Source organism: Agrilus planipennis, unplaced genomic scaffold (assembly GCF_000699045.2).
Source record: "Agrilus planipennis isolate EAB-ADULT unplaced genomic scaffold, Apla_2.0 scaffold131, whole genome shotgun sequence".
In the NCBI taxonomy this organism is placed as follows: Eukaryota; Metazoa; Arthropoda; class Insecta; order Coleoptera; family Buprestidae; genus Agrilus; species Agrilus planipennis.
The window spans coordinates 167,664-179,058 of record NW_020439549.1 but is presented as its reverse complement, the minus strand read 5'-3'; the positions used below and the strand labels follow the sequence as shown (position 1 = coordinate 179,058).

The window sequence follows — 11,395 nt, the reverse complement described above, 5'->3', positions numbered from 1 at the left end:
AATCTTTTTCAAATTTCTAAATTAGCCGTTCATTAACATATAAGTGACTTCTTTTCATTGAAAAATAATATTTGTTTTTATTTATGATTGATATTATAATTAATAATAAATAAGTTTTGAACAAGCTGTGTATGTACCTATCTAATGTTTTGCACCCGTGACTCCTTTGACCTTTTCCTGAAGCATACCCAATTTCATAAGGTTTAATAACCAATTATTTTTTTTATGCTTCAAGAAAGTTCAGTCAACACTGTAGATCTTCCCTTCGTTTTGTTTTAATCGACTTTCATAAAAACTTGATTCACGAAATAAAGAAATAATTTCTTTTAAAATTTATTCTGATGTCTAAAACATCTGATACACCTACGCTCACCAGAAAAAGTTATATAAATTTAATTTTTTCCTTTAATTAAATCATAATCCTCATCCGTTTTATCTACTTCAAACTTTTCTTCTACTTCAATCTACTGTTCCTTAGCTGTCCTACGCTTCCTAGTTATTTTCAACTTTATCGCCTTATATCTTTTTTAATCTATTTCCTCTGTCTTGTTTTTGTTATTTCTGCCTTTTTTCTGTTAGTCCCACAATATCGTTTGTTATGCAGGATTTCCTACTTTCGTTTCGACTGGTCAGGTGCTGATCAGTTACGATTCACCACTGAAGAAGCCGTCAGCAAAGAACGGCGAAACGTTTGGAAAAGTAAGATTATTATTATACATTACACATTAATTCATCATACTCAATCAAATTGATCTAATATCAAAATGCCCATAGTTTTGCAATTCAACCTAATCATATTTATTAAATGAGTGATTAATAGAATTTCCACTGTTACCTGTCTTTTTAACATCTTTGGTTCAACCGCGAACTACACATATAGAAAGTTGATACTAATTTTTCTTGAAGCTGCCTTCCTATTTTAGTTATTTTTGAAGTGTGTCTGTACTCGTTTTAGTTTTAAGAACATAATAGTGTATCTACTTTCTGTTTCCTATATAAAATGCGTTATTTTTTTCTTTTACAGATATTTGGAAGAAAAAGAGAAAGCACTTACTTTTCTTCGGGTAAGTACTTTAAGCATTTTCCATGTGTTTAGATAGCTTTTGTTCTTAAGACTTTTTATTTCTTAGATAAATAGAGCCCAGTACGTATTCTTACAACGAAATATTTTTATTACGAAATGTTCATATTGATAATGTTGGAAAATTTAAAATAAATTGATGTGATTACTTTTCGTAAACAAGAAACAGAGTAAAGAGATGTAAATAGAAATTTAACCCACAGTTTAAGCACAATATGATTCAAGTGAAGAGGCTTTTCATGTATCAAGACTCATAAAATTGAAAACGACAAATATAAAGTAAAGCAATTACTTCTATAGTTCTATATCCCCTTAACACTCGTATACATTGTTAAGCTTTTAGTAAAATAGATTTGTATGTAATACGCATAACAGTAACATCTAAATTACAATTTTGACATATTTTATTGTGTATTTTAAAGAAGCTTAAAGTTTATAGCGAAAAAAAGTGTGCGAATGAATGGAAGATACAAACAAATATAGAAAAACAATGGTCCGAGAAATATAAATGAAAACGGTTCAGTGATCGAACCATTTAGGTAAATTTTAATGTAAAAGTATGCCTGACAGCAATTCTATTTCCTGTTTTAAAATGCCCAACAAGAAAATAAAACTTTACCGATTTTTTCACCCAATCCTATGCAATACTTTCATTAAGTATATATATGAGTATTTAAAACTTTCCTCCCAAAAAGACTTCATTCCTCCTAAAAGGAAACGTTTCCTATGATTATTCCAGAAAGTTTAAACAAGTATCCCTTTATAAAATAATTCGAAGTGGTCTGTTCTGTTGAAACTGCGGATCGCTATTTCGATCTTTTTGGATCTCATCAGCGCGTCGCAGACAGCTCCGACAGAACACAGACCAACTTTTACCTGCTGTCTTAACAGTGCGTTTTAGAAAATACTACAAATGGCGCAGTAAACGCCATCTGCAGCACGATGCCACATTTTAGGATATTATCAGTGAAATGATATGAGGGAGAGTACCTACCACCCCACTGACCTCTTTGCTGTATATAGCAGTTTTTATATTTTGTATAAACCCGAATTGCATTTCATTCTATTTCAAATACTTCGTACTTACCAACCATTTTTGAGCTCTCCGTAAGTAGGCGTAGTACCTACCCTAAGGTGTAAAATTCATTTATAATGCGTTGTTCTGTAACTATACAGGATGTAAAATTGTTATTGCGAGGGATCATGTGTCATTAAGGAAACGTAAAGTAATTAACTGATTATTTTGACAGTTAATACATTCGAATAGCTTCTATAAGGATTTTAGCTCCATTTCCTTAGCAAACCCTATTAAAAAAGAACTGTTTTCAACTGTAATTTGCTACACGATTGTACATATTTTTCAACCCTAAAAACACAGAAGGGTTTTTACCGTTTCGTTATATGATTCATTTTGACATTAAGAAAAAAATATCAAACATCACAGGACCGTTTTAGACTGTTTTCGGTTGATGGAGGTAATATTTTATATACCATATCCTCACATTATTTTCTCAATGGCTGTTAAGGTGCCGTACTGTGGTAATAAAAGGTAAAGAAGCTCACGACGACTTTTGTAACTGCTTCAAATTCAAAACAAACGCCTCTTCCCGTGATGTTTATTTTATCTGGCAAGATAATTTTGTATAAGAGGGGAGAAACTAATTTGGAATAAACTTGTGAGAAAACAGATCACAAATCCCTCCATTCAAGTTTTATTATAATGGAAGTTTCCATAAATAAATGAAATTAATTATAAAAGTAAATGAATTTCGTCCAAGTCGAATTCACATATTTGCATTACAAATTGTATAAATACTAAACATGCATTTGTAAAGTCAAATAATAAAAGTGTCTACAAAAGTCAAAAAATGAGTGACGCCTTCGTACAAAATAATTCTAATTAATATCGAATTGAATAATGCAATCCATTACATGATTGATGAACAGTTTTAAAATATCATCTTGAGCCAATTAAACATCAGTGATATTAACATTTTCCAAAAATTATTTTCTTACAAATTAACAGACCTAGAGATAGCTTTAAATAAAATGGAAGCGGTACTGACAGATCAGTACTGTATGAAAATAAATAAATGTAAAACTAAAATACTGGTATGCAAGGGAAGAAAAAGTTGGGAAAGAGCGAATATAACGGTAGGAGACGAAAATTTAGAAGATGTGGCTGATTTTAGATACCTAGGAAGTCAGATAAGTCAGGATGGAAGGAGTAGTAGGGATATAAAGCAGAGGATAGCGCAGGGTCGTGTCGCCTTTAATAAAAAGAAGTCACTTCTATGCTCGCGAACGATTAATTTAGAAATTCGAAAAAGGTTGTTAAAGGTGTATGTTTGGAGCACGGCCTTGTACGGGTGCGAAACATGGACAGTGGGTGCGGCGGAAAAGAAAAGGTTAGAAGCGTTCGAAATGTGGTGTTATAGGCGGATGATGAGGACATCGTGGGTAGAAAAGGTTAGAAATGAAGAGGTATTGGAAAGAATAGGAGAACAGAGGACCCTATGGAAGTCAATAAAAAAAAATGGGCGAGATAGGTTGGTAGGCCACCTTCTCAGACATGAAGGTCTAGTCAGAGACATATTAGAGACAGAAACAGGAGTTAGGAGGGGTAGAGGTAGACCTAGATTAGATTACTCTTCGCAAATAGTTAAGGATGTGGGCTGTTCTAGTTTTATGGAAATGCGAAGTTTAGCTCAGGATAGGAAACAGTGGAGGTACGTGTCTAACCAGTCTTATGACTGATGACCTTATGATGATGATGGCAAATTAACAAATTATATATTAAAAATCATTAAAACTATATGTTTATTAAGCTTATATAGAGAATTATCGACATTTTTTTCTTGTATTTCAAAGCCTATTTATAAATTTTTACTCCTAAAGCTCTCTCTGCTTCTGTCTGAAATTATTTCTTACGACACTTTGTATATCCATTGCAGAAAGTACATACATATAGTTTTCCAGTTTAAGACAACTGAGAGATCACTTAAGTTGCTGCAAACATATTTACCCACACATTCAATTGTTCTATCGTCGAATTTGCACTATTCGAATGAATATTGCAACGGAATTTCTGGCTGGCTTACACCTCAGCTATCGGTAGTCGGCTTATGGAAATCCGGAACTCATGAGTTTTACTTAAATTCCAACGTAATGTTAGGCTATCGCACGAGAAGCTCCGCCAAAAGACCGGAATGAAATTTTGGAGACAAAGGACGACGGATGCTTTCACTCAGGCATCACTTACTTGCCTAAGAAGTTCATTCTCAAAAGGAAATTTAAGCGAACGAATTTTCACGGATATATCATTTAATCGCCCGAGGTGTACGCACTTAAGCGTCAGAATTAAATTACATAAGAAGAGAGAAGAATGCCGCATTAACAAACCCGATGAGGAGATTCAATCCTTTCGTGGGACTAATGTGGTAGTATTTGTTATTCGTTTTTTTCAAAATTTTCAACGTATTGTAGTAGAACAATTAAATTGTTATGGATTCTGTTTTGTATTTGTAACAAAACAAAAACTTTTACTGAAAAATTTTAACTTCTTTTAATAATTACTATGTAACGACAACGCGTTTATCTGGGTTTACATTCCCACTTATTATTCTAAACCTGGCATATCAGACTGTAAACATTTCTGATACGGGAAATTTCAAACATTATGAAAATGACTTCATTTAGTATAAGAACCCAACTCTTCGACCATTCGTGAACGTTCTCTATTTTACCAGTCCATTTACTCTAAAAGATTCTACTTCAAGACAGAATTAGATATTCAAGAACATTCTTACTGAGGACTACCCTATAAACATTCTAAGTACATCCTCACTTATTCTAATCGAGAGTTTGGTAGCCTACCCGCAGTTTTATTACCACACAACAATCTAGATACACCTTCTACAATTTTTAGAGCATTTTGTAAAATGCCCTATTACAGTGTCAAAAGTCATCCACACTACTCATATACAATGATCCTCGATCATTCGAGAACGTTCTCTATTTTTCCGGTCTAGTTCACTCTAGAAGATTCTACTTCAAGACAGACCTACATATTCGAGAATATTCTAACTGAAGATTACCCTAATAACATTAAAGAGCATTCTAATAGGTACATTCTCACTTATTCTACACGAATGTTTGGAAGCCGAACGGCAGTTTTACTGGACAAACCTTCAACAATTTTTAGAACATTTTGTAAAATGCCCTATTACAGTGGCAAAAGCCATCCACACACACCACTTATACATAATGGTTCTTGAACATTCCAGAACGTTCTTGACTCTTATGAATCAGGACGTCCCACCTGAGCGCAATCCTAGACATTCAAGAGAATTAAATAATTCGAAGTGGTCTGTATTAGATAGATAGTGGACCTTGTTGAAGCATACGTAATCCTAAAATGTACCATCGTGCTACAGATGGCGTTTACCGCGCCATTTGTGGTATTTTCTAAAATTCAAGAGAATTCTTGCTGAGGGCAGCGTTACAAACATTGAAGAACATTCTAATACATTCACACTTATTCTAAACTGATGTTTGTTGACCGGTGAAGTTGGCCGGATACAAATTGGTCTAATTTTATTTACAAATCTATATTGATTTCCATAAAATACCTATAGAAAATCAATCAAATATATTACATTACTTCTGTTGTTTGGTGAATTATCAAGGATGTATTTTAAAAATGAAACTGTCTTCCCGACATTCCTCGTCATAATAATTCACTTTTCAATGCCGCGGTTGGCGATCTATAATTCATCAGGAAGCTGCTTGCTGATTCGACCACCTCGTGAGCCAATAACTCTACCGGAATTGAATTACTTACATACAGAAAACGGTGTCAGTGATATGAAGTTATGATGTCCCGCAATCTCAAACTTATCAGCTCTCATGAGTGTTACCATACAATTGGCATTTGTAATTTCTCGAGAGAAATACAGCAATCTCTCGTAATGACGCTATTCGCCAATATCTACAGGATAAGCAGATATTAATAGGGATAGTCGGGTTACATTCGGGCCGTTTGTGCCGTCGGTTGTTTAAAATACTTGATGTTTCGATAGTCATGTCGCTCTCTTCCTGATGAAATATGTAATTTCAGACGTTCTGGAGAAGAGAACGACATGACTCTCGAAACGATGCGAACGATGTGACCTATGTATACCAGAGTTTGTCCGGAAAGTAATAGGACTGAGTCGATTTAAAAAAATTTATTGAGCCGATCGTTACAATTCTTTAAAAACTTTCAAAATAGGCTCCTTCTGCGTCGATGCAGCGCTACCAGCGCGATTTCCAAGCAATGAAGGCGTCACGAAAGGCATTCTCCGGAATAGCCTTAAGAGCCGCGGTGCATGCTGCTTGGATCCCCTCTGTCGTCTCAAAATGCTTGCCTTTCATCGGCCTTTTCAGGCGAGCAAACAAAAAAAGTCCCGGGAGGCCACATCTGGGCTGTAGGGCGGCTGTGGAAGCGTTGGGATGCCGGTCTTGGTCAGGTGGCTGTCCACAAGAAAGGCTGTGTGAGCTGGGGCGTTGTCGTGGTGCAACTTGCAGTCGGCTGCGATGTCTTGTCGGACCCAATTGACCCTTCGTTTGAGTCTACGTAAAACTTGGCGTTGACGGTTTGTCCAGGAGGAACAAATTCATGGTGGACGATGCCTTTCATGTCAAAAAAGACAATGAGCATCGTTTTCACTTTGGATTTGCTCATTCTTCCCTTTTTTGGGCGAGGAGACGCCGGCGTGTGCCACTCGGAAGATTGCCTCTTTGTCTTGGGATCATACTCAAAGATCCATGACTCCTCACCTGTGATTACGTTATTCACAAATTGGAGGTTTCACACATGTTTAAATTTTCTTGGCACACTTCCACTCGCCACAATTTCTGGTCGTCAGTGAGCACTTTTGGGACCATCTTGCGCACACCTTGCGCATGCTCAAATGCTCCGTCACAATGTCATGAACCACAGATTTTGGTAAATTTAATATCTGGGCAATTAAACGAATACTTAGTTGACGGTCTGAGTTCAAAACTTAAAAAAAAAAAAACAGCACGGTCTTCACCTCTTCCCGGCCCTCTGAAAAGGCCTGGTGCCACCGAAACACACCACTTCTTGCTAAAGCAACATCTGGGTAAGCCTGCTTGATCATTTCAAACGTCTCTGTCGCAGATTTACCGAGTTTCACACAGAATTTAATCGCGTACCTCTGCTCTAACGAACGCTGCATTTTCGGCTTGCACCACTCACAGAAACACGTCGCGCGAAAAAGCCTGTTCTGACTCTCCAGGTGCTCGGAGACAACTCACCAGCCGCTCGTTCGTTAGCTAGGAATGCCCTCTACCGAATTCAGTCGGTGCGCACTCTGAAGTACAGTCGCGGCGGAAGGAAATCAGTCCTATTACTTTCCGGACAAACCCTGTATAGGTATTACAAATAATTATCTTCGACAGTTACAATGATCTAGTATAATAACTTCCTCAAGGAATTATAGATAAAGCAACCGTTAAAAAAACATCAAATATTTGATTATCAGTATATGAAAATGTTCTTGAAGAGGTTAACATTTTAATATTAAACATTAAACTGAAATTAACTTTCTATCCCTTACATACTACCCCTTCATACATTACGTCACGATAATTTTGCCATTCTCCCTGTGTTAGTGATTGATTGTATACATGTAAACGTCATTTCTGTAATCGTTAAATAAACATGATGAATAGTTAGTATGATAAATGGTTCGAAACACTTGGAAGGCTAGTGCCATTTAATTGGAAATATTTCACATTTATCATTAGTTAGTAGGAAATAAAATTGAAATGTCAATCAATTCACTTCACAATTTTTCAATAATTCTATTGCAAAACTATTAATAGAAATGTAAATCTGCAATTACTCAGAGTTTATTATTAATGGTAACATTTGTAATAAATCTTTGTTGCGTACCAAATTATCTGAAGTTTGCAGGAACTTAGTTTATTGGAAAACATACTTTGTCCCTTTCTTAGACTTGATATCCCTAGAACTCCTAAATTATCCACAAAACAGTGAGAGAGCTTGAGTAGGAACTCGCGCCCTGGGGATTACGTACTAGTATACCATAAACGTAAGACCTATCATGTAATTATTATTAATCATGCATTAGATTTAAACCATATTTGCTTGTGATGGTTGAAGAAAGAGTGAGCCCATTATATTGTACCTACATCAAGGTGGATTAGAAAGCAACCAATTTCCGGATTTTTTCTTTACTAACACTTTGATATAATTATGAACAGGAGCAGGGCAAAACTTAGATTAGCTTACTGTTGGCAAACAGTCAGGGATCCCGTAGGAAAAATTTCCATTCCATTTCCATTAAAAAAATGCCATTTAATTACCACTAATAATAATTAATGGTAATAAATGGAGAATTGCCAATGGGATGAATGGAATTTCCACTAGAATTCTAGTGGAAATCCCATTCTCGAACTCACTGGGATTTCCATTGCATTCCATTGGAACTTCCATTCCTGAATCCAATGAAAATCTTAGTGTCAATTCTTTACTTTTTAGCTTTAATTATTATTGTTAGTGGTAATTAAATCTTTTTAATCAAGATGAGGTTTTTCGACGAAAACAAATATAAATTATGAAATGAAATTCAATGGAAATTTTTCCTACGGGGATATATGACTTTCTAGTTTCTAAACAGTTGTAATTTCCACAATTTTTTTGTCCAATTGACATACGTTTCTGCACGCTTCAGTTTCTTCAAGAGTCACAAGAATCAAGTTTCTTAGGTATACATTTTTGCACATATTCGTTATGATCTAGATCTAGGGGATGATGTAAGTAGGAGAAAACTTGTTTCTTGACGCACTAATTGAACTGTAGGAGCTTCTCTTCCTTTAGTGTAATTTAATTTATAATAATATTAAGAAGCCACAATTGAAATTGTGTAAGTCACGCGTGTTTTATTTCAAGTACTTTTGTTCGTGGCTTCCTGGTTATAACACTGTATTTTAATTACAATTAGATGAAATTTCACAAACAACGAAAGTGGATCGGTTTGTAGTACATAATGGTAACACACAGCACATTGGACCGGTTTCTTTTGTTTTTGTAACTGATGCAAGCCAGTAAATATTAATTGTACGTAACGGTATAAACTTAATGAATATTTAAAGTGGAATCGAAGCAAAAATGAGGAAATTGTAATTCTCTTTGAGTAGGTACTTAATTTGCTTTATATCTTCTTTGATTATCTGACACTGTGTGACGCCCACGTCTGTGCCAGGAATTAATTCGACATTCCTTTACAATTCCTGCACAGGTTTACGCCATGCCGGGTAGTTAACAAATCGTCCTTTTCCTGTCAAGCTTGCAGGAAGTTAAACAGTTCGAGCTGTATCCGTTCAGCACAAAAAAAAAATAAGAAATGAAAGGAACGGAACTGTGAAATTCTGAAAGCGATTTTAACTTTCTGTGGAATTTTTGCATCAATTCGAAAGAGTCAAATAAGCAGTAGATACATAAATGTAAAAAATTAGCTAATCGTGATTTAGAACGTTGAATCGCAGGCTTTTTTCCCAACTAATTTCATTCCTTATTCAAAGTTCAGTTCGGAAGTTGATAATGAAATACAGAATTCTAGACAGAGTGTGGAACTTCCACTGAATAAATTACCCAGTGCTTCTTGATTATTCCATTTTATTTCCAATTTTCTTGGAAGACAAGCAAAACCATTCAGGTGTTCATTGTGAAAGCTAACACAATTATTGTACTCAATGAAGGGTTTAAAAATGAAAAATTCGTTTTTAGTTTTGCAAACTGTACAGGTATGCATTATAATAAGTTCCACGTCTTAGTCACACTTTGTAGCCATTGTGCAGGGTGTCTCAACAGAAATTAAATATCCCCGACAAAAAATCCCTAACAAAATTTCCTCGTACAAAACATCCCCATACAGAATATCCCCAAGACAAAGAACTCACACAAAATATGCATTATTCTCATAATATGTTATATTTTATTCAATAAATATACATGCTTTCTCTTAATTTGCTACAGTTTTTTATTTTGTTAGTCAATATTTCGTTGTCGGGATATTTTGTCTGAGTTTTTTTCGTCTTGGGGATATTTTGTCGGAAATTGTTTGTCGGGGGATTAAATATCATGGAACCTAAATACGTAGTTCGTCTATCATGGGAATTGATTATTTATCGAAGATTTTACCCGCTTTTTGCGAAAATGCTTTTAAGTTTCCCTTAAAATCGGTCTTCAAAACGTATAATTACAATATTAAGTATAGTAAAAGTAGAAAGAGGAGACTGTGGTAAATATTAATTAAAAACTAAAAGGAAGACTCACCCCTAATTACCACAAAAAAAGACTTTATTTAAGCTTAACTCTTATATCCTTGTAATAATTGTAAAAAAAAGGGTGCATACCCGTTGAGCCAAATAAATAATAATAATAATATTAAGATTCCAAAATGTAAGAAAACACATACATTAGGTATGTGGGTCTTAAATTAAAAAGGAGACTTTACAATTTACCACAACAGATGATAAGTTTACTAAACGAACATATAACTATCGTCAGATTTCCGAAATACGTGTCTGCTCAGCAAGGTCTGTTTTATTAAATTGGAGAATGATTTTTATTATCATTTATTGTTGTTGTATAAAATGATTTAACTAAAAGAGGGCCGCTAATTTAAAAATGAACAAAATTTAGTATGTGTTTGTTTGCAGTTCGATTGTTAAGGAAACCAACTTTGGAAAAGGTAGAAAAGAGTATTAATTGTCGTTTAAAACGTTGAAAGGATTTGGTGGATCTTCACATACCTGTCAAGTACCATGGAGAGAAAAATCTTTTAAAAAAAGCATGCAAGCACAGTAAAGATTCATGTTCTTTTCGGTAAAGTTTATGAAGCAAAAATTATTAGACTAATATTGAATTTTGCGAATACATGACGAGCATACTAATTTTTCTAAGATTTTTTTCTCTGTGAATATCTTTTAATCTTTAGTACGGTCAAGGTGAAATATATTTGTTTATAAATTAAGGTATTTAATTAACCTGTGAGATTGATCTAAATGTAAAATGTACCAAAAATATCATCATATCATTAGTATGTGAAGTCATACAGGATTCGTACTCATGTGATGTTTCAAGTCAATAAGAGCGTGTAGTCTACGTAATACAATATAAATTCCGTAAACCGATATTTCGTTGGGAATACGAAAAGGAAAAACCACGTTTGTTCTGTATCATAAGTTCTTTTCGGTTCAGCGATCAAAATCTTTTATTTT

The 11,395-nt window shown here is 34.6% G+C and overlaps 1 protein-coding gene across 4 annotated transcripts in view; it reads left to right on the top strand.

The window, feature by feature from the left end:
• LOC108738350 (trace amine-associated receptor 6-like) overlaps positions 1 to 11,395 on the top strand; it is a 178,677-nt gene that overhangs the window by 103,880 nt on the left and 63,402 nt on the right. For 3 of the 4 annotated variants that reach the window (XM_018471741.1, XM_025979360.1, XM_025979359.1), the window contains exons 3-4: positions 605 to 699; positions 1,025 to 1,064. In XM_018471741.1, the coding sequence (XP_018327243.1) occupies positions 605 to 699; positions 1,025 to 1,064 (135 nt within the window). The remainder of the gene's footprint in view (positions 1 to 604; positions 700 to 1,024; positions 1,065 to 11,395) is intronic. The other variant, XM_018471738.2, reaches the window with a different exon arrangement.